Source organism: Branchiostoma belcheri, unplaced genomic scaffold (assembly GCF_001625305.1).
Source record: "Branchiostoma belcheri isolate BF01 breed outbred unplaced genomic scaffold, Haploidv18h27 scaffold68, whole genome shotgun sequence".
Lineage (NCBI taxonomy): Eukaryota > Metazoa > Chordata > Leptocardii > Amphioxiformes > Branchiostomatidae > Branchiostoma > Branchiostoma belcheri.
Window position 1 is genome coordinate 907,242 of NW_017804331.1, and position 24,411 is coordinate 931,652.

Sequence of the window (24,411 nt, forward strand, 5' to 3'; positions counted from 1 at the left end):
CGTAGAGCGTAATCGGCCATTTTAAACCTATGTAGAGTATAGATGGACCACTCTAATTCAACGTAGAGTGTAGTTGGCAAATTTTGCGCAGAGCGTAATTCGAGTTTTCATTCTACGTAATGCGTTATAGCCACTTGGAATTTATCGTAAAGCATAATCGCTACTGTAGCATAATACGTATACGTATTACGTATACAGCCGGCTCTCAAAATTTAGCGTAGAGTGTTGTTGGGACCCCCCCATGCAGGCCCTCCTACTAGTAAGCTGGGAGGGTAAGGTTTCGGCTTGTTCAGGAAAATGTGGGTGAACAAGTTGGGTTCTGGCACTTCTGGCTAATGTCAGCTAGACAGATGCACAACATAAAAGTACAGACTGGAAGAGCTATTCTTACACTGTCATCTTGGACTTCCTAGCACGTTCATTTTATGCCAGATGTTAGTACTGTACAATGTACTACATTTCAAACCGTAACAATATATATAAGAGTACTTTTAAAGTATGAAACCACAGCCTAAATCTCCAAGCAGATGTATAGCACAAGCTTGTTTTGCAGTACAGTGTTTTATACATGTTTAAAGTTAAAACTTTAGATCCAACACAAAGAAAACTTAGGTGAGAGAACTTCTTTGTGTTGGGTCTAAAGTTGAACAGTGTTTTGTACATTTATGTTTTGATAAGGTGTATTTTTCATGTTTTTCTCCTCTTCATGATGATCTGTTAGTAGTTAAAGATTTAAGCTACAGTGTGTATAGTGATTTCTTTTGTGTGTTTGGCCAGAATAATGTGAAAATACCTTGGTAAAAGGACTTCCCATCTGTTTTTTTGCCAAAGTGAAAAATTAGTTTCTTTCAGTCTCCTCTCTTCCTGCTTTGAATTTTGAAAGACCAGGGTAACCACAGGACAGCACGGCTCCGCTTTGAAGAACAAATTGCTTGCGACAATCCGGCGCGATTCTCACATATTTTGTACAAGGTCTAGGACGAGCAACTTCTGATTAATACAAGCTTTAAACCCTGGACTCGAAATTCATTTTCAGGAAGAAGTGCACTGGTGCACACAATCTAAAAAATTGGGTGCACAGAAGATATTTTGGGTGCACCATATAAAATAAAATCGCTGTGGCTACTGACACACACGGTGTGGCAGCAAGAAAAAACTAATTGTTATTGACATACTGGAATGCTAGCCTCCCTGGTAGGCCCAAAATTTCTGTTTCATTTCTAAAGAAAAGTACAACAACAATAATTTTATTATTTTTCTGACACTTGGCTGTCAAGAATACGCTGTGTTGGTTGGTAACACTTCTAACACATTTAACATCTTTACATACCAAAACTTAAGAAAATATTTGGGTGCACTGTTGCACCCACAGGAAAGAATTGGGTGTACAGCTCCAAATTTGGGTGCACTAAGGTGCACATGCACATAGTATTTCCAGCCTGACATATTTTGTACAAGGTCTAGGACGAGCGACTTTTGATTAATACAAGCTTTAAACCCTGGGCTCGTTCTGGTGCCTGATTGGTGGTCTGAGCTGTAGCGTTAAATGTGGAAGCTATCAGTCTCCCAGAATACATGTATATTTTATGAACTGTGAACATCCCTTTTAAAAACTGTCTGGACAAGTTTGTATGGTGTATAATCTAAGCAATGTAAGCAATGTGAGAATCTTTACTGGATGTATAAAAGAAAATTGCAATATCCTACAAACCTTTATCCACCTTTATCCATTCCGTGAACAAGGTTGATGGAGCCAACAAAAATTTGGGGTAAGGCCACACCAATTTAATTTCTTGGCTAACGGATTTTTCTAGGAAAATAATGGAGCGGGCGGGCGAAAAAATAAAAAAAATAAAAACAGGCCTAGAGGCTAGACATCCTATTATGGCCCAAAAATGGTACGATAGGAGCTATGAAGTCAACACACCAGGCTGGTTCAAAATTTAAGCAATGAATTTTGAACTTTTAATGATACCACTGCATTGAAAGATGGAATGACTGTAACAAGTAGTAAGAAAAGGACTGTTTTCAACTGTTTAGGGAAAAATATGAGCGTTTTGCAGTTGATTCTGAATTTTTATTTTTATTTGCAAATCAGAAAAAAATGAAGCGGCGAATCCGTTAACCAAGAAATGAAATTGGTGTGGCCTAAGTCCCAATTCTGTATCTAGTGTTGGAAGTTAAAGCTTAGTCTTTACTTCATAACCTTTATCCACGTGTGTTCAAGTTTTAGCCTCTACCAGGCTTTGGGCAGTGGCTGGAAAGAGTGGAAATAGACAATGATTAGCCTGGACCCACAGCACACAAGGCCCAAAGTTGCACACTGGATAACTTTGGGCCTAGTGTGCTATTGGTCTAACAAGTGATATGCCAGGGGATGTTATCCACACCAAGAGAACAGTTTGCCACTCCCAAAAATGGTTCTCTTAGTGCATACCAACTCCCCTGGTGTGTTTAGAGTTAAAACTTTTGAAGCCTGGTAGAGGCTACTGAAGCCTGGTACAGGCTACTGAAGCCTGGTAGAGGCTACTGAAGCCTGGTAGAGGCTACTGAAGCCTGGTAGAGGCTACTGAAGCCTGGTAGACACTTCTGAAGCCTGGTAGAGGCTACTGAAGCCTGGTAGAGGCTACTGAAGCCTGGTAGAGGCTACTGAAGCCTGGTAGAGGCTACTGAAGCCTGGTAGAGGCTACCAGGGTTCTAGCTAGGATTTTAGCGTAGTGGCACTGGCCGCATGATGAGGGAGCGAAGCGGAGCTTTTAAAAATTTGAGCTTACAAAGAGGCCATTTGAGGGATACCCAAGGGGAAAAAATGTTATTTCTAAGGTATGTACAATGTATCCTTGATTTTTCACATTTGATCTGGCATTCTTGAACAAAGAAATACAGTCACAATTCCCCGTATGCTGTATTAAAAATTAGCAAAGGGGGAAATTTAGCATAGGGGGTGAAATTTATAGCGTAGGGGGCCCCTACGCTACTTTGCACTAGCTAGAACCCTGGCTACGTATTGAAGCTTGGTCACCTGCTGGCCTGTGAGGTGGAGGATGACTGTCCCCTGCATCGTGTCCCTGTCCTGGAGGCGTGACGTGTCTCCTCTCGCTCACCCACCGCTCAGGCGTCTGCACTTCCTGGTCACGTCGTGGCTCCGCTGGGGGTCTTATCCGCTCCGCAGGGGGTCTACTCTGCTCCGCGGGGGGTCTACTCTGTTCCTCCTTAGTCAGTGGTAGAAATAAATTTTTTTTCAGTGTTCTGCGATATCGCAGGATGTCGAAATATTGTTCTGCAATTCGGAAATACTTTTCTGCAAATATGCACTTAAGAGTCGGGATCTAAACGCATGGCATATGCAAAATTGCATGTTGGTAAACATTTTGAAACATACATGCAAAATTAATATGTAGTATGTTATAGAGTCAGCATTAAACACAAATTTCAAGCTCTTAAACACCATTGAACCCCCTAGCCTGATTTTTTTCTGCAAAATTGCAGGTTACTTCATTTTTCTTCTGCAATATTGAACATGCTTCTGTAAAATGCAGACTGCAGATGGGAGCATGTTGGCAGAACGTACTGCGCCTGCGCAAAAGCCCCATTTTTGCACGGGTTTCGTTGATTTTTTGGTCAACGTTGCATCATAATTTTGCCTGATGCAGAAGACATCATTTCCCACATAACATTTGGAAAGTACAGACGGGATGTTAACCTTACATACGCGAGTATGACCTTATATGAGACATTCTGCCGAAGTGCTACGCACAATACATTTCGGGTTTCGTTCTGCCAACGTGCTACAGATGTATATTTCTAACACTGTTAGTCCAGACCAAATCTGAACTGGCGAGGACCCTGCTGCATTGAGCCACCCCATGATGTCTTGTATATATGTAAATATTACTAACGCACTAATGCACTTGTCCCGTCTTTAGCACACACAAAATCAGTTGTTTTATGTTCCCTTCTCAGTTATCCTTGTTTTCCCTTTGTTTCTTATACACCGGGTCACAATTGTTATTAACAATGTGTAACTGTACACTGTAGGGCTGGGCGGTAACAAAGAAGAAGAAGAAGAGACCTTTATCGGCACGGTTTGCGGCCCCCCCTCCTCGCTGCTGCTGTCTGTGTCGTCGCCGTTGTCCCACCGTGCCCAGGCCCAGGGTGTGTGGCTGTGCTCGACGCGGCGGCGCTGCACGCGATAGTCCACGTTATCCTCCCACAGCTTCAGGAAACGCTGGTCTGCCCACCTGTGGAATGGTTCATCGTGACATCAGTTATACCAGCGGCTATGCTAATACAGATACAGACTAGATGAGAAATTGACTTCCAACATTTTCTACACAAGCTAAAATCAGAAGCAAAAGTACATTGTATTACGACCAGCATAATCATTCATATACATGTACATACTTGTACACAACACAGCAATTCAGTTATAAAATTGAAATACTTTAAAATCAGATAATTTTAAAACCACCTGGGACCGCGGTACTGCTTGGAGTATTCCGTTTTCTTTGGGCTGGCTTTGACCCCCATGATGATGTGTGACGTTCCGCCGGATTGCCTAGCCTCCACCAGGCCTTCCTACGGGGGTACGGATCCTAGAATTCGGTTAACAAATGGAAAATAGTTCAACTTCACCGGGAGAGTCAGTCCACGAGAAGGTTAATTTCCCCCTCTAACTGAGCGGGCAACTGAATGCCCATAGCCAGGGGGGGTTTCGGAAGAACCCCCTCACAAGGCTCAAAGGTCCACTTTTTATCTAAAGGGCCAAGATTTTTCTTTAAAAGATGGACTGATTTGTATCACCGGTGGGGCTGGAATCGTAGAAAAACTGCTCACTTTGCCATTGAATAAAAAGTTATCTCTGATTTTTCCTTTGAATCTCTCTCAATAATGCAGGAAATGCCATTTCAGAAGGTTCAGTTTTTAAAGTTTTAGAAACCTCGCACCTACAGGAGGGCCTGCAAGGGGGGGTCCCGACAACGCTCTACGCTGAATTCGAAAACCTCTCGATTACGCTTTACGATAAATTCCCAGTGGCTGCAACGCATTACGTAGAATTAAAACACCGAATACGCTCTACACAAAAATATTAGAGCGGTCCGTCTACGCTCTATGTAGAATTAAAACAGCCAATTACGCTCTACGGAAAAGGGCCTGCGGGCCCCCCTACAGTGCTCGCTGGTCCCACAAAATCCTGGCTACAGGCATGTGCCCTCAAGGTTGCCTGAGTTAACCATCAACTTGCAAACCTCAGTTAAACAAGAATCATTCACCTTAATGGCCAGTAATTCATCAAAGGGCTCTATGTTTACGACCCCCTGTTAAACAAAACTCAAGTCAGTCACAACAACACTTTACAACAGTGTAGTGCCCTGCTGGAGTTCAGACAATAGCCAGACATTTGCACAGTTAGCACACAGCTGGGCAACACCCACTGTAGGGGGGCCCACATGCCCTTTTCCTTAGAGCGTAATCAGCCGTTTTGATTCTACGTAGAGCGTAGACGGACCGCTCCAATATTTTTGCGTAGAGCGTATTCGCCGTTTTAGTTCTACGTAATGCGTTGTAGCCACTTGGAATTTATCGTAAAGCGTAATCGAGAGGTTTCCGAATTCAGCGTAGAGCGTTGTCGGGACCCCCCCCCCCTGCAGGCCCTCACTACTGAAAATACAGCTGGGCAACACCCACTGTAGTGTAGGGCTACCACAACACCAGACTTCTTTTGCAGGCTGCAAGGCCAATTTGATCGTCAATGGCTGGATACGTTCTCTAGACCTTTAATTCTAGGCCGATTTCTACGATTTATTCAGCCTGCAAAAGAAGTCTGGTAGCACCCACCCACCTAGTTAGCCTCTACCAGGCTTCGGGAGGCGGCTGGAAGGAGTAGAAATCGGCCAAATAGAGAGATAGCATGCCAGAGGAGTTGGTCCGCTGGAGAGAACAGTTTGCCGCTCAAAACGTACTCTCTAGTGGACTAAATCCCTTGGCATGCTTATCTCTCTATTTTGACCAATCTCTACTCTTTCCAGCGGCTCCCGAAGCCTGGTAGAGGCTACCACAACACCCTAGTCTCCACCAGACTCTTTTGCAGGCTGAATGAATAGTAGAAATCGGCCTGAAAGAAGAATGTAGCTGGCCAGAGGAGTTGGTTGGCCAGAGGGTTCAGTTGGTTTGCCTGCATAGATGCACACTCCCCTGGCCAGCTACAATCTTTTTTGGCCGATTTCTACTATTTACTAAGCCTGCAAAAGAGTCTAGTGGAGACTACACCCCGCCCCTGTTGACACAAGTTTTACAGCCTCTTTTACAGCTAGCAAATACCCACAGTGAAAAAGTCAACTTTTATAAAGCATAGTCTTCCAGAGAATCGTGTTGGGAGGGGGGCGCACTCAAATATCTGTCTAATTGGGAGATTATTGCTTTTTTACCGGCATTTGTTTACTTCTTGAGGGCCACAAAAGTCTGTACCTACGATCTACTTGTGTTACGACGGCCTACGTTGCCTTAAAGGTGAGTAAAGGTGCGTTTTTTTACCCGTCAGGTGTGTTGGCGGCAGGTAAGAATCTTGTCGCAAGGGACGCCAGTAGCCTCGATTCCGAAAAAAATCTTGGCGGGCGCGCGCTCTCGTTCCCAAGCCCCGCCCACCTCACCCTGGGCACGAGAGGTGTCATCCGAAACCGCTTCACTAATGATTAACAGTGATATCGTTCCGCCGCCCTCGGCATCCCTGGAATTGAACACAAATCGTAAACAGGCCCTGTGCACGGATGGTAGCTCTGCCGAGGGGGTTGTAATCTTCCCGCCCAAGTCCCCTGTGGCCTTTCCGGCGGAATATTTCGGTCGCTTTTGGGTGGAAATGCAGCTCAGTTGACGGGCGAAAGTAGTGCGTGTCGCATCACAGCCTGAGCCTGCCGTGCCGTGTACGTGTGTGTTTATCTCCTACCCGGCAGCGTGTGTGCATGTTGGAGTGGCACAGCCACAGTGGTGCGTGCGGCAGTCTGGCGATGGCCTCCGACTTCCAGGATGGGTCCTGCACCATCGCAGTGCCGCCCGTAGCGCTGGTGGACGTCGACCCGGCAGACAGCCGAAAGAGACCGTTGGAGGGAGCCGTGGAGATGGGCAACTCGAAGCGATCCAACTTCGGCGGCGAAGGAGGTACGTTACTGCGAGGATTGAAAAACCTAAACCGGAGCCGTACTTTACTTTTCTCTTCTCTTCTGACAGCCTTCCGCATTTGTTACGGTGTCCTGTGTGTGTTGGTGGCGGCGTGTGTGTGCGCGGTGGCTAGCTGTGTCTGTAGGAACGTGATTTCGCAGGCGTGATTTTAACTTACATGTCATGCAAGTGTGGCGTTTCTCATATGCTACGAGGGGAAAGAAAGACAGGACGAAAGCAAGCAAGCGCGGACAAGGCTAGGGCAAGACCTGGCGGCTTGTCGCGGCAGCTAGCGGGGGGGCTGGCCCGGTCGCCCCGAGCGCAGCCACCGAGAGGTGTACCGTTTCAATGAAGGCATCGCCCGGTATTTGTCCTGGGTAAACTTCGTTGCGTAGCGATGGCTTGTCGGATTTACTACCGACTGGTTTTAGGGCCGTACCCCGGTACACAAGCTTCCGCAAAAAAACTTGTGCCGCTCGCGCCGTAGCACAGCTGGCCCTCTTACGGTCAATTACGAGCTGGCGACCGCTTTATTTCGCATTACACGAGGCCCGGTAAAACTAATTTGCAAGAGGGGTGAAAGGGTCCGGGGTATTGATCATCGCAGATCTGTCGAAAGTCTGCTCCAGGTTCGATTACCCTGTTTTCAATTTCAAGTCCGATACGTGAGATCATTTCGATCGAGCCCGAGGCTAAGAGACGTGATAAATCAGGGGCAGGAGTTGTCATGTTGCCGGGCTTAACACTCCATCACTTAGCTAGCTAGCTAGACTAGAGGACTAGCGGCGCAGCTTGCGGAGGTTGCAGCACACACACACACACACACGCACACATACATACATACACGGGCCGTCCGCTCTAGTCCCGCTTTCCCACACACGCGCGCGCAACACCCGGGCCGGCTTTCTCCTAGCTTTCCGGGATTTTCGATTTGTTCGGCGATCGGGTTTTCCTCAGGGCGAGACGCATCAGCACGGATCTCCGCTCTATCCTCGAGTCGGACTCATCTGCAATAGCTTTGCGAGCATGGCGGGGGGCACCGGCGGTCAGGGAGGTTAGTTGGGCCCGGTTTATGCATGCACGCACCCCCCGACGGGCCTACGCCGCCGCTCCGGTAGGCCGGCCCTACCCCGTCTCCTGTCTGCATTATTATACCGCTGCCGCTTTTCTTCTCGCATGACGAACCACCAAACCCTAGCTAGCTAGCCTACATACATGCAGTTGCGCAGCGCCCGCTGCCTTTTTGCCGCACGCAGATTTTGCTAACGTCTTGTCTTTCTTTTTTCGTTCCTTCATGGCTCCGACAGGGCCCGAGGATGGCCAGCTCCTTCTGAAGGTGTTGATACCGAGTTACGCCGCCGGCTCGATCATAGGAAAGGGCGGCCAGACCATCGTGCAGCTACAGAAAGAGACGGGAGCGACGATAAAGCTCTCCAAATCCAATGATTTCTACCCAGGTAAGGTGCCATCAATTATTATTTCTCCCATCTCCCCGCCTACACCACGCACTAACCTTACATATGTATGGGGCAAGCCACCACGGGAATCCCCCTGCTCCCAAAGCTCTTACATTGTTTGGATTTTTCAAGAACATGTCTCTCTCTTTTGTTGACCAAAGTCCGTCACTCTGCTTGTGTTGTTAGGGGCTCCATTGAAATTCCGCTACAGTCGCCTGCTAGCGTTCTCTCCAGTGAAAGTTAAATCTGCATATTTCTAGGTGTGCTTTTGGGATTCGACAAGGTTCATGAACATTCCTCACACACAGGCCATGTTCCGGGGGTTCACAGAATTGTAAACCTTGAAACAACAAATCAGCAAGAAACCGCAAGACTTGGGGCTTATCACGTATTATCAAAGTTGACGAAAATACAGGGCTGAACAGGCAGCAAACTGTGACCAAAACAATGCAGACAGGACAAGGCTAGAGCTGTGGGAATTGCATGCCCCCGGGTAAGGGAAGTCATTTCACCAGGTGAATGGGCGAGAATGAAAAGGTGTAACATATCATTCCTGTCAGCCAGTTTGACATGTTACCACCGCTCGCATTGTTCGCGACAGTTCGGGGTAATGTTTTTCTCAAACCAGCTGTGTGATTCGGTCAATAAGGCACTCCGTCTGTCTTGAGTGAGCCCGGGTTCAGCGGAGATAGGTTATGTCAACCCAAACTTGACACGCCTTCGACATACCCCAGTTCTACACTACAGCAACAAACTTTACAGTAAACTTCTCTCTCTCTCTCTCTTGATCTTGTTGTGTAGCCCATGAGATTTTGGTAATGAGCATAAGACTAGCAGCATTATCACATTAGAGGGTGATACATAATTATGTACAAACATGCAAGACATTCTTGTGCAAATAGCACGGGGATAATCTGTTTTCTATAGACCGGGGCAAATTTATGCAAAGGATTTAGGAGTGCATATTTCCCTGCCCAGTCTGTAGTTAGCCTCTTTAGCATGCCAAAAACTGGGGGGTTTTGGGGGTCTTCAGGGTCTTTGGTAGCTTTTATGTGCTATTTTCTGATTGCATATAGACAACATAGCCGGCCTGGTTGAAATTAGAACTTGGCTAATCAGAAAACCCCTAGTTCTTTAAGCCTGCTACGGAGGCTAGTCTGTAGTACTGTGGTGTAGGTAGCCCCTAGTTACCTTACCGTACTTCAGATGTGATTAGAATCATTGCCAGTTCTGTGGTTAATTTACCATTTGTGTCCATGTGGCATGATGAATGGCCAGTGTGTCTGGCCCTGGTCGGGAGACTTGAAACTGGATAGTGGGCCATTTGGGATCCCTCCTGGTTTGATCAGAACCCTTGTAACCCCTAGCCTCCGTAGCAGGCTTATAGAACTGGGGGTTTGGTGGTCTTCGGCTGTTTTCTGATTAGCCCAGTTCAAAAAACCGGGGGTAATTCAACCAGGTTGGCTATGTTGTCTATATGCAATAAGAAAATAGCACATAAAAGATCCTGAAGACCCTCAAACCGCCAGTTTTTGGCATGCTATGGAGGCTATGTAACCCCTTCCCTCTCCACTGTTGAACAGTGTCCACACACACGCACACACACACACACATGTGCATGCAGTCACTGTTTACCTTTGGCGTGTGCTCGACGTTAATTATGGACTACTTGTTAAGTGGCTAAGGACAACTTTCACAGATATGTGTGGTCTGGTCGGGATATTTGTGTGCTCAGTTTCAGTTGAACCCTGGGTGACACACATACACATCGTGTGTCCCCTACTGGAGGCAGAAGTATGTTACCTATTAACAGCCAGCCAGATCAAATTACCACTGTTGATTTGGGGCTATAAATGCTGATAAAATGAGTGTTGCTTCCCCTCCTTCGCCATGTAACATGCCTGTAGTGTATTATCACTCTCGGCCTTTGAAAACATATCTGTAAGGGAAGGCTGAATATTTCCAGACACTTGGTTTGGTTTCCTGTTGTCTGAGGGTTGAGCGGCACACTGCCAGCCCTGCGCTGAAACAGATTGAATTTCACCTGATGAAACTAGGCGAGATACAGTCATTAATTATCTGTCAACCCCCCTAGATTGGATGGGTCTGTTTTATTACTGATATTACCTCCTATTACCTTCATTATCCCTCAGCACGGTAACCTCTTTGACAGGTCGGTGACGGCAAATGTTTTGTGTGCTAAATAAACAGTTTAAATGATTGTCCTGCCCTGTTTATTGTTGTTAGGAACGACAGAGAGGATAGTTGTGATTACTGGCAGCGAGGATTCCCTGAAAGCCGTTCACAAGTTCCTGATGGAGAAAATCGGGCAGGCACCCCAGCCGCCCGCCAAGTCGCCCAGCGAACAAAATGCCAACAACAACCGTGCCAAACAGGTATGGGTTGCATTTCCACCATTCTCACCCCCTCTTCTGGTTCAAAAGCCCATGAAAACTGTAACTGCCATTCATGTATCCACCTCGGGTCACCGGGAGCGGCCTTGTTGGCCCCTCAATGGGGCTTTCGAAAACCACCACATATGGCCCTATTGTCCTATATTATGGGCAGGGATATAGACAAAAAATTCACGGCCTGAAAAGGCATATGGATGCATAGAAAACGGTCGTTACCGCCCAAACCGGACTGTACCAGACATACTGTCACACAGTTATTTGTTTAGGGTACATGGGGTAAACATGATACCCATCCTTTTGTTTTTGGCAACTGCGCATTTCTTTGCCTAGAGCTTGTACCTGCTTGTAAAGACAAAAGGGCAACAAGGAGGGCTGGCATTAAGAAAACATGGCCGCTGCATCTCACATTTGCAAGTTAATAGGGGGCCCACTGCCAGGGTAAAAATTGTCATGCAGATGTGCAGTCTTTTTGTCGCGGCTGTGTGTGCACGCTTGATGGAAGCTGTGCGGTAGTTACCCGGAGTGTATGTTTTGCAAGTGGCGGTTATGTGTGTATTATTCCTGTTTTACATTACCCGGAGAATCGCGTCGAAGCCGTCCCGCTATAGTATACTGTGTGCGTGCCAACATCTCCCCCTGACCCCAAAGGTTCCACTTCTATGTCTAATGCAATCCTGATAGCAAATTTTTGCCCCATTATTGGGTAGTACTTGGAACGCAAATTGCAATTACCAGCCAAGTAGGTCTGTTCCCGCAAATGATATTGCCGGAGACAGACATATATTATATGCGGCCCACGGTGCCTGCGTCAAAATTGCTGCGGGGAACCAAATTGCCCATTTGTAATTCACAATCCGGTGCCAGGCAGCTCTATGAAAGGCATCACGCCCGCCAAGCCCAGATGAATCAAGTCTATGAAGGCCCAATATTAGATGACTGGGCATGAGGCCGACGTTTTTTTTATGACAAACCGCCCGTAATCGCCACCGTTGTTCACGCAGGTGCAATTTAACGTTTTGATTAGCGATCGTTACGTGACTGATGGTTTTTTTTATTCACATATATTTATTGAGTATTGGGCAAAAAGCAAAAGTTGATTATATAACACCTTCTACTCAAAAACATACGAGTATAAAACACATATACATGCATAATTACAAGGTGGATAAGACCAAGATAAATACAAACAAGACAAGTTGGTGATCTATCAATTACGAGAATCTACCCGTACAGTAAATGAAGCTTTGAACTACATCAATAACATTACAGTTCCGTAGGTGTGAAAGTGATGTGGACCCTCGAAGTAGTAAGGAACACAGGGAACTGTCATTGAGATGCTGTAGCTCTACTATGTTGGAAAGAGATGATAACAGTGTACTTCTTTGATGGATGGGGTTATCATTATTCTTTTCTTTTTTTTTCCTATTTTCCGCACGCAGGTGAAAATCGTGGTTCCCAACAGTACGGCGGGATTGATCATCGGAAAGGGCGGAGCCACCATCAAGTTCATAATGGAGCAGACGGGTTCTCGCGTCCAGATCTCGCAGAAGGCGACGAACGGGATCAACCTTCCCGAGCGCGTCATCACGATCACCGGGGAGCCGGAGCAGAACGACAAGGCGTGTGCGTTCATCGTGAACAAAATCGTGGAGGATCCGCAGAGCGGGAGCTGCCCCAACATCAGCTATGCCACGTACACTGGACCTGTAGCCAATGCGAACCCCACTGGTTCTCCGTACGCCAGTCCCATGTCGCCGCTTCAGAACGGCAGCGCTTCTCCGACCGCCCTGGCGGCGCAGAGCCTGTCCAACCGTGGGGTTTAGCTTGGGAGCGGCCGGTTTAGGGCCGGTGGGTCAGGCCGACGCGGCCGCGGCGCACATCACGGCCGCGCTCAACACGCTAGCTACTTACGGCTATTCCAACCTGACGGGCGGATTGGGGGTGAGCCTGGGTGGGGGGGCGGCCACACTCCCGACCGCGGTGGGGGTCACGAACGGGGCCAGCCCGCCGGCAACGTTGCTCACAAACTACAGTAGTAACGGCACGGCCGCCAACGGCGTTCGAGAGAGCTCAGGTTTTAACGGCACCTCCAGTGCGGCGGCCAATGGGTATAACATAGGCGCCCTGGGCAACGCCAACGCGGCCGCATTCGGCGCCGCGGGCTCCCTGGGTGCCCTGGGCGCGTTCAGCGGAGCTGCGGGTCTGTTGGGGCTGGCCAACACGGAGAAACTTTTGGATGGGTCCAAAAATGTGGTAGAGTTAGAGGTACCCGAAAACTTGGTGGGCGCCATATTGGGGAAGGGAGGCAAAACGCTAGTGGAGTTTCAGGAGTACAGTGGGGCTCGCATCCAGATTTCCAAGAAGGGGAGTTCACCCCGGGCACAAACAACCGAAAAGTGACTATTACGGGAACGCCTGCCGCCACGCAGACTGCACAATACCTGGTCAGAGCACGGATTGCACAAGAGGAGGCCATGCGAGCCAAGAAGCAGCAGCAGAAGTAGTGAGTGAGCGGGCAACAACAACACCTACAACAACACCTGTACAAGACTCACACAGACGTAAGTGAAGTCATTCTGTCTCAGAACCATTTCCTTCCTTCCTTGAGTTCCAGCATCCCACAGTGCTTCCCAGGAACTTTGACTGGACTCATCAGTATTATGTGTACCCATTGCCATAATGCTCTCTATCTCCATGTGGAAAGCCACAGGACCATGTCTGTTCCACTGAGTCCAAGGCAACGTACGTACGTGTATGCCCCATGACATGGTATCATCTGCCTACAACATCCATTTTGAACTGTTGGAGCACCCCCCATATGCAAAGGTAAAATGCAATGGGCACTGACTGGTTCAAGCTTCTCTTACTTATAGTCTAGAGCTGGCTCCAAAATAATTCATCCCATGCCATCCTCAAGAACATGTGCAAATGGATTGACAAGTTGTCAGGTTCTCCCTTGGTGGGTGGAGGGCAGACGCTGTACCCTGACTCTGTTCGTGCCATGTGACTCATGCCATATAGTGACAAACCTTCTTGCCAAACTCTCTCTGTCCTAGCTCTTCCAGCAATACCCAGTGGGTGTTTTAAACCTTTCTATATGTGCCAGTCGAAACCTTTTCCTGTCCATGAAGTAACATTTGCTGTTATAATTATTAACAACACCTCCAAACATGTAGTCTTCTTACCATGCTGACTACAGCTTCGATAGTCTACAAAATACAAGTGGTTTTCATCCACTCCTCGTGAACTACGTAAATAAGAGAATGTAGAGTAAATGTTGTATTTTCCACTCTTCCTACTACATTAGTGGTTCCTAAAACAGAGACGCTGATTATTTTTAATTTGTTTATATGGAAGGCTTTGTATTTCTCTTTGATACAAAAGCTGAATTTTAAATGATTTGCTATGATTGTAAAGAGAAAGTCATATTAAAATTATTTTGAAGTACAACATTGAAGGATTCAACTTTTACTTTCGTTATTTTGTTTTTACTCCGCATTGTATTTACACATATATAGATATTGTATGAATTGCTCGAATGTAGTTTGCTACTTGTATAATTATTAGATATATGTAGATAGTAGTGCTTGCAGTGGTAGACGCAGGATTGTGCAATATTGTAAAACCAAGTCCATGTCACAGTGGAAGGTGGGTTGTTGTGTATTGCTGTAGCTACCACAACTAGTGTACCATACACATGGTGTTAACAAGCATTGTCATTTCACACCATCCTCATACATAAAACCATAGTATCACCATCTCACAAATTGTGTCTGTGTCATTTTTTCATTCTCATGACAACTGCACATTGGCATCTGTTGGCATCGTTCTCTAGGCATGTTTTTAATACCTAATCATGTCCACATTACAATCTCAACCATTGCCATTGTACGGGTACAGTAACATTCCACATCAGAGCTGCAGTCACCCAATGGCATCGCTTCTAGCTGTAGCATGCTGGTTGTAACGTTGTTGGAAAACCTCGTCGTCGAAAAACAAACAAAAACCCAGGAACAAACCGAACAAACTACTAATCCGTAGGGGACGGCATCGCAAGCAAGCATGAGCCAAGTCCCTCTGTCCGATCAGACCAAGTGACCTTCTTCCCCATCCGTAAAAACATAAATGTAGGATGGACTGATATTACTCCTCCTCCGTGTAATAATATAAAATATATCCAGCAAATCAAGAGAATGAATGTAGGATGAAAATGCAAATGAAGAGAACTGATGTAATGTAAGGTTCGGGTGGGTGACTGGGGGGAGTTGTGGCAGTCCACATGCTGCTGGCCTTTCTCTCACTTCTCTCACATTCTTTCTTTCCCCCTCCTTCCCTCCCTCCATCCCTGCAATTTTGCCTGTGCCGTTACTCTCCAAGCAGAGTTTTAGACGTCAGATTATTTTTGACATCATGTTTTTAGGCATAAAGAAGATAAAAGAAAGAAGGCCAGATACAAATGCTGGCATTTCTGTATTGTATTGGTATCTTCTTTTTTTTTTGCCAGCCAAACTTTGCCAGCCAATTTGATACTGCCTTGCTAATTTCAATTTGACACACAGTCTTGTAGGCACCAAAAAAGATCTGCTTGGAGATTATACACTATGCTTCGTCTCATAAGCATTCTTATAACACCATTAAGTCTAGTGCTGTGTACCGGTTTGCTGAACCAGTTCCATACTTGTAAAAATGTTAAGGTTCAAGTCCCCCCAAAAAAGTCCAGAACCCATTGCAGGCTTGTTGCAAAAAAGCAAAAACATGTCACATACCCCTTTTTCTTTCCAAACCACCTAAAACCCTTCCATAGATGGCAAAATCTGTGCTGCAAAATGATAAAAACATTGGCATCGTCAAGTGTCTACGGTTCTACCTCCATGTTATGTGGCCGCCAAAGTTTTGTCCATACAACATTGCAAGGTTGCAAACATATGCAATTTTGTATATGCCATGGGTTTTAGGTCCGGACTTACAACCCCTGGACCTGAACCTAAATGTGGGTTTAGGTACACATCACTAGCCCCAACCTGGCTGACATTGTATCTCCCAGTGTGACCCAGTCTGCACAAGTCAGACCATACCTGATCCTGACCAGCAGATTCCAGGCCTGACCTCGGTATAGGCTGCTGCTCAGGTGGCAAAATGCAGGTCAGGCCTCCTGGACCAAAAAACCATCACACCACCATACAGGGCTCGAAATAGTGGTACTTTTTTTTTCTGCATACCTGCACTGTAGGCAACATTGAGATTTTAGTGCAGGGCACGAAATAGTAGTACTTTATTTCTGCAAAATTTACCAAAAAAAAAAAACAATACACCACCATACAGGGCTCGAAATACTTGTACTATTTTCTGCATACCTGCACTGATGCAGCCAAAATTGAATACCTGCATCGCAAAACTGAAAAGTTACCTGCACAAAATACTAGTACTTGATTTCTGCATACTACATTTCTGCATTCTACATACCTGCACCAGATAAATTGTAGCTGCCTCACTGAAAACATACGAAGCATGGGTCACACTAAAAACTGTTTAAAAACTATTGAAGTATTACATTGTATCATTATTTCTTTTGTAGTTCATAGATAGTAACAGTCAATGCAGCAAATGAAAATCCACATAGACCTACGTGTATCTATAAACCATTACTTAGGTGCAGGTAGACATCAGAAGTACCTGCACAGCTCCAGTTTTACCTGCACTAACCTGCATATACCCAGTACATGGACCAGTGCAGGTTAGACATCAGAAATACCTGCACAGCTCCATTTTACCTGCACTAACCTGCATATACCCAGTACATGGACCAGTGCAGGTTAGGTGCAGGTAGACATCAGAAATACCCGCACAGCCCCAATTTTACCTGCATATACCCAATACACAGACCAGTGCAGGTAGACATCAGAAATACCTGTACAGCCCCAATTTTACCTTTAAGTGACTGTGAGGTTAGTGATCGTTAGTACCTAAGCACCTGATACTGAATTTCGAGCCCTGCCCTGACACCACCACCAATCTCTCGCTCCTGTTCGTGATTACTTTGCAATTGCTCCTGTCGAAGAAAGTTATGCCCATTTTTTTTTCTTTCCCTGCCGGATTATTTTCATGCAAATGAGCCACCTCACACCCCCTTTAATACACCTCCCAATTACACTTTAATCACCTCGCACAATCCGCTTTTGTGTTTCATTATGGTCCCTCATTTTCAGCCGCTTCTGTCCAGGCCACACCGACTAATGAATGCTTATTAAGAGGCGGGCTTTCGACAGCAAATGACAATACATTCTGGTCTGCATTATGAGACATTAGAGACGGCCCCGGGGCCGTATTATTCATCACCGTACGGCGTGCCAGTTTCTCCACCTGAGCCTGCGCAGGGCGAGTCTGACAAGCCCGTTACGGTCCGCTATGACAGACAATTCAGGGTCCCCACAATGTTCAACTCTTTACCAAACATAACAGACAAACATGGCACGCAGTGTTGCCTGAATGGCGTTCGTATTTACGTGTATACAAAATGTCAAATATCATATATTTACAAAAAAAGACTATAAAAACAGTACAGTAACTGTACAACCCAGATATTTACAAGCTCCATTATCTTGTGCCAGACTCAATCTGTGCAGTCTGGTTATAGAGTCTGATTGACTGGTGAAGGAAAGAGTTCTGTATTCTCTAGTACAATATGAGCTGCGTCAAATTCACAGCATAATGGACTAGAAAAGACTCTAAGATAGAGTGGAGGCGGACTATATTTATTCTCGCAAAGTTTGGTTAGAAAACAGCTGCAGAGGAGATTTATTATAATATTCCGTCAGAACGCGGGTACCGTATGATTGAATGAGGCCGGGCAGCGGCTCCGATATTTTTGGGGCACAGATGACTGCCGTCAGTTATTCTATCTTCCGCGGCCAGGCCGCCCCCACTAGCCCCATTTTCAACGGCAGGACACACGGAATTTCCCCCTCAAAACATCCAATTAGTTCCGTTCCCAGCAAATTACCGATGTTGTTCCTTCCGCCATTGCCATTGAGGATCTCTCGCACCACGGGGAAGTGGGCTGTGTCCCCGCGTTTTTCCCCAAACACAAATTTCCTTGCGGGTCAGCGAAAAGCAGCCCAACGGTTGCAGAGAGAGACCTAGCCTCTGCCAGGCTTCGGGAGGCGGCTGGCAAGAGAAGAAACTGGCCAAGCAGAGAGAGATAACATGCCGGGAGAGTCGGTCCGCTGGAGAGTGCGGCAAAATATACTCTCTAGCGGGTGCTAGCGGACCAACTCACCCGGCATGTTATCTCTCTCTCTCTCTCTGTTTTGCCAGTTTCTTCTCTCTTCAGCCGCCTCCCGAAGCCTGGTAGAGGCTATGAGCGACCTAACCCGTGTCTCTGGCAGTCCTGACAAGCTAAATAGGCCCCAGCTGCGCCGGGGTTATCCGCAGTCCAGACAAGTGACGGGAGAAGGTCGCCCTCCCTCCCCGCTTCGGGCTAACCTCGCTCACCGGGCTGAGATGCCGTGATCTGCCGAGGATTCGCTGCTCTTGCCTGCCTGCCTGTGGTCGCGTTATACGTTATATAATTGTTGAGATGTTTATTGCAAATTCATGCCCGAGCCCTAATTACATACAGACATTAACATAAACTTCTACGTGTACGATATACTTATCGAACCTACTATCTCTACTTAAACCTAATAACGTTGGTATACATACAGGGTAAAAAGTAGATATACAATATGTGACCAGGTAATAGGAACAAAGTAACTGCTATTCTAATCTATTCTGTTATATAAAACTCACATCCGATTCGTAACGGAACAGTTTGCTTCTATCACAAAACATGAGACACAATTGATAATTAATATGAATTATGGGTAGGTATCAGAAACAAGTAAAGTTTATTGCAAGTTCTTCTATCACAAAACGTGAGACAAAATTATGAGTAGGTATCAGAAAAATATAAACGAAGGTCCTCGTATTTCGAGAACAGTCGAAGGCACAGGTACTGAAACCGAAGCTTCTTACAGTTTGCACCCCCCTTCTAGTCATAGAAAGTTTATTGCAAGTACTTGCCCGAGGGCTAATTGCAGTTACAAACAACATAAGAAAGAAAATACAATGGTATGTGAGACTATATCTACTTCTAGCATTATACTACATGTATATTCTACAACATACATGGTACTAGTTTTACTGGGTTTATATCACAAAACATGTCTACAAGCTCACTCGTTTCAAGCTTTATTCGTTTCAAGCAACATTGCAGAAATACGCATATGCAAAAATTGCGTTCATAATACAAATAAGAGAACTGTACAAAAAACTGGACACAAACAAAAACATTAAGACTCCAAAATCACGAGTAGCTATCAGACAAAAATTATAAACGAAGGTTGTCATATTTCAAAAACAGCCATTTGAACCAACATTGCAGAAATACGGATATACATAATACATAGCGTTCATAATAAATACAAATCGGAACTAACAATACAAAACAGAACATGAACCCCCAAAAAACACGGACTCCAAAATCATGAGTAGGTATTGGACAAAAATTATAAACGAAGGTTGTCATATTTCAAAAACAACCGAGGCCACAGGTATGAAATATGCAGAAATACGCATATGTAAAAATCAAAGATTGCGTTCTTAATACAAAACAGAACTGTACACACAGTGCAAGTACTCGTACCAATACAAGAACAAGTCATGAACACAAAAACATGGAAGACTCCAAAATTATGAATAGATATCAGAAAAATTTTAAACGAAGGTTGTCATATTTAAAAAAAAAATAGCCGAAGCCACAGGTACGATATATTTTGTCTAGAACCCTGACAAGTAAGAATACAAAAACACTAAAACATAAAGATTCCAAAATTTTTAGGTATTATTAGGTTATTAGGTATCAGAAAAATTTATAAACGAAAAAACAGCCGAAGCCCCACAGGTACGGTATTTTGTCTAGAACCCTGACATGTACGAATACAAAATTGTAAAAAAAAAACAAAAACATAAAGATCCCAAAATTATTAGGTAGCAGACAAAAATTACAAACGAAGGTTGTCATATTTAAAAAAAAAAAAAAACAGCCGAAGCCGCAGGTACGGTATTTTGTCTGGAACCCTACGAATACAAAACACCAAAACATAAAGATTCCAAAATTATGAGTAGGTATCTGACAAAAATTACAAACGAAGGTTGTCATATTTCAAAAACAGCCGAAGCCCCACAGGTACGGTATATTTTGTCTGGACTCCTGAAACCGAAGCTCGGTGAGCGAGGTTGGCCTCATGATAACGGCTATAAAACGTATCCTCCGCGGGCTATGGAGGGCTTATCTGAACCCCGGCCATATCCATAATGTGACATGTGAAAAATGCTACCCTAGATGCTACTAGAAGCGAGACAGCGCTACAGCCAGTGCAGTAAAACATTTCACTCCTAAACCTGGAGGGTTAGAATTTAGAAACTCGAGTCCCAAACCTGTGCAGGAGGGTGTTTAAAAACATCCCAGATCTAATTAAAGGCGGCCTCCGCAGACGGTTTGCCATTAGAAATTCCCACACATACAGACGATAAGGATCTTTCTGCTGGGGGATGCCAGCGCATCGTCAGCTCGGTTCCTCCATGCCATAAACAACCCACAGGTAGACAACAGTCCCTAACGTTAAACCTACTAAGCCTTTATCTACCAGTCTCCGCGGATCGCTGGAAAAATAGTAGAAATTGGCCGAAGTAAAGGGACCCACGGATCGCGAATTGGATCTTCTATGGCCCGGGATCTTCTATGGCCCGGGAGCTTCTCTGGTATACTAGTACTATCCCATTATTTCGGCCAATTTCTACTATTTTTCCAGCGATCCGCGGTGCCTGGTAGAGGCTAAATGTAACCTTGTGTGATCTCTCTTTCTTTCTCTCTAGTCACAACAAAAAAACCGGGTACACTCTGCCAAATCCGTGGCGCAGGTCATGTAACGTGATAGTTTGAATCTACTAAAGCTTTCCTAGCCCTGTAGTAGTGTATTGTCCGATCCGAGGCCTGCCATATCCTTGTTCTTTGTGACATCAGTACAGCTTCCTGCCATGCAGCTAATCTCCAAGCAGATCCCTCTCGGTGGCAAAAAGACAGTATCAAGTTGGCCAGACAGTATCCATTAGCCAGAGAAGGTCCGCGGCCACCGATGGGTGGTGGGGGTCAGGACAAAAAAAAACAAAAAAAACGGCCATATATTAAAATGTAACGCTCATTCCCTCACAACCTCTGCTTGGAGAGTACCATGCAGCAGTTGTTATCATTCCTCTATGAAACCCATGGTGACGACCGCTCCAGGGCAGTAGCCTACACTGTTACTGTGACCATGTGCGCCCCGTATCACATATCCGAACTGGACCGGCCCGGGAATTTATTTGTTTTCCCAAGAATTAACACTAGCAGCGAAACTAGTGGCACTGAAATTTTCATGGTCGGTCGACAAGCCGGTATATATGCCACACATGCGAAGTACGTCTCTAGGTTGGAGGATGTAGGTTAAGAATATTATGGTAACCCTATAGCTCCCGATGGAGTGGAATTTCGGGGCGGGCCAGTGGTGCTTGGGGGCGGGTCAAAACAAGCACTTCTGAATCAAAATACCGTTCCATAGCTTGGTATCGAGTGTTGTATCCTAATGTAAACCATTTCTACTAAACGGATTCGATCCCTGGATATTATAAACACACGAATTCGATCTCCGGATTGTATCCAAATATATAAACAAGGAAGACAACCACTGCTGAGATCTACCACTACACGATTTGTTTTGGAACTAAAATGGTTCGTCCCCAAGCGTTTGTGCCGAGCTAGGGGAGGGTTCGTGTGTAAGCTTTTCTGTTTCGTTTCACCGGACCTTTTCAGTCGCCATTCTATGGATAATTCGTTCTGGTAGCGTACAACAATTGTGTGATGCTCAGGACCATGGAAGAGCCGCGGGAATTCTGACCACCTTCTGAGTAGCGACACTCGGACCGGCCACCATTTTGTTTTTTTTTCTGTAAAAAAAAAAACGATGCCAGCCAAAATTCGTATACTATAATAGACATTAGTATGTGCCATCCACCACTTTATAAAACCGAAACACAAGAGACAAGAAATATAGAGATGGTTGCTCTGTTTTTAGTGTAGAAGACGTCAGAATACAGAAAGATTCATTTGTTTTTTCTGCCAAAAAACGATGCCAGCAAAATTCGTATATTTACTATATTAATATTACTAGTATGTGCCATCCACCACCTTATAAAACCGAAACGCAAGCGACAAGAAATATAGAGATGACGACTTTCTATTTTTAGTGTGGAAGACGTCAGAATACGGAAAGACCTATCTGTCTTAAGAGCAGGGAGTTATGGAAGCTCCTTGCTTGGAGCTACCATTTTGTTGGTTTTTTCCTGCCAAAAGACGATGCCAGCCAAAATTCGTACACTAAATTAATATTAGCATTTGCCATCCAGCGACAAGAAATGTAGAGATGGCTTTTCTGTATTTTTAGTACATATAGTGTAGAGAAGACGTCAGAATACGGAAAGAGTCATCTTGGTGCTACCATTTTGTTGTTGTTTTTTTCTGCTAAAACGATGCCAGCCAAAATTCGTACACTAAAGTAATATTAGCATTTGCCATCCAGCGACAAGGCATGTAGAGATGGCTTCTCTCTGTTTTTAGTATAGGAGACGTCAGAATACGGAAAGAGTCATCTTGGAGCTACCATTTTGTGTGTTTTTTCTCTGCCAAAAGACGATGCCAGCCAAAATTCGTACACTAAAATAATATTAGCATTTGCCATCCAGCGACAAGAAATGTAGATATGTCTTTTCTCTATTTTTAGAGTAGAGAAGACGCGTCAGAATACGGAAAGAGTCATCTTGGTGCTACCATTTTGTTGGGGGTTTTCTGCCAAAAGACGATGCCAGCCAAAATTCGTATACTAGAATAATATTAGCATTTGCCATCCAGCGACAAGAAATGTAGATATGTCTTTTTTTAGAGTAGAAAAGACGTCAGAATACGATTCAAGATTCATCTTGGTGCTAGATCTACTACTGAAGCCTCCCACCACCAGGGTCAGGCTACCTCCTATCTATGCACACCATCGCTCAGTCTATATTAGGGCTGCGTACCTAAACGTAACATCAGGTACAGGTACAGGTACTGGTACAGAGGTTTAGGTACAGGTCCGGACCTGTACCTGTACCTGAACAATTTGACAAATTAACACGTGTTCTTCACTTTTTCAATCATGACACAGAAACAATAATAAAGTGTTGGAGGGAAGGGAAAATGACTGACCTCTGACCTGATTTGAGTTTGTTGACCAATCACAACCCTGGATCAGCCACACTCTCGCGATGTCTCGTGAGACTGAGGATCTCAAATCAATCGACGGTGTTTACGTCTTTTCCAGTGCTAATTTTTCGTCTTCGTGGTAGGATTTACCTATATTTAGTCATATACATGGTGTAAACTAGCTATTTCGGTATATACTCGTTACTTCATGATCCGGTATTTTGGACCTGTACCGAAACGATTTTTACGGTATTGGACCGGTACAGTGTACCGGTCCGCAGCCCTAGTCTATATGATTCTATCTCTGAGTCTATGCAAAACAAGAGGAGCTGCACAGGGCTCGACATTCATTTTTGGGAATAGGCTGGTGGTGCACCTAACCTAAAAAAATTAGGTGCACAGAAATTTTTGGGGGGATGCACCATGTAAAATAAAACATAACTTAATTACAGATCTCACTGCTCCTCTTCTGAGCTTGAATCTAAAATGGGAGCTAACTTCAAGATCTTAAACAAGAACTACAACAAAGATTTTATTATTTTTGTGACACGTAAATGCCAAGGATATCCTGTGTACTATTATACATTTGACATGTACAAAAATACCTACAAAAATATTTGGGTGCACCGGTGCACTCACAAGAAAAAAATTGGGTGCACAGCCCCAAATTTGGGTGCACTAAGGTGCACATGCACCCGATATTTCTAGTCTCCACCAGACTTCTTTTGCGGGGTGAATACATCGTAGAAATCGGCCTAAAAAGGGGCAATGGAGCTTCTCTGGCCGGCTACCTTCTCTGGCCAATTAATACCCTTTTTAGGCCGATTTCTACGATTTATTCACCCCGCAAAAGAAGTCTGGTGGAGACTACAGTATTTCCAGCCCTGAGGGCTTGCAGGTAGATCTAAAAACGACCAGCCGCGGTTTGCTGTTTGTATAAGCGGCCGCGGAGTTATCGATAATCATCATCAGCTGTGATTTATGGGAGCCTCGGGCCCAGCGGTGGCTCTGTGACAGGGCAGGTCGCCTAGTCTCCAACAGACTCCTCAGGCCCAGCGGTGGCTCTGTGACA

General features: G+C 45.2%; 2 protein-coding genes across 2 annotated transcripts in view; one reads left to right on the forward strand and one right to left on the reverse strand.

The window, feature by feature from the left end:
- The window catches only part of LOC109484050 (centriole, cilia and spindle-associated protein-like), a 37,855-nt gene extending 31,217 nt beyond the window's left edge, over positions 1-6,638 (reverse strand). Inside the window, exons 1-4 of the mRNA XM_019787240.1 lie at positions 6,535-6,638; positions 4,472-4,595; positions 4,073-4,241; positions 3,023-3,212 (exon numbers count right to left, since the gene is read on the reverse strand). Of these exons, the coding sequence (XP_019642799.1) occupies positions 3,023-3,212; positions 4,073-4,241; positions 4,472-4,530 (418 nt within the window). The 5' untranslated portion in view covers positions 4,531-4,595; positions 6,535-6,638. The remainder of the gene's footprint in view (positions 1-3,022; positions 3,213-4,072; positions 4,242-4,471; positions 4,596-6,534) is intronic.
- Positions 6,639-6,686: 48 nt separating this feature from the next.
- LOC109484049 (RNA-binding protein Nova-1-like) lies at positions 6,687-14,789 on the forward strand. Its single transcript, XM_019787239.1, is given in 6 exon segments — positions 6,687-7,155; positions 8,463-8,612; positions 10,860-11,008; positions 12,466-12,837; positions 12,839-13,385; positions 13,388-14,789. Coding segments are annotated over 6 exon segments (1,557 nt in total). The 5' UTR covers positions 6,687-6,959; the 3' UTR covers positions 13,531-14,789.
- Positions 14,790-24,411: the final 9,622 nt, after the last annotated feature.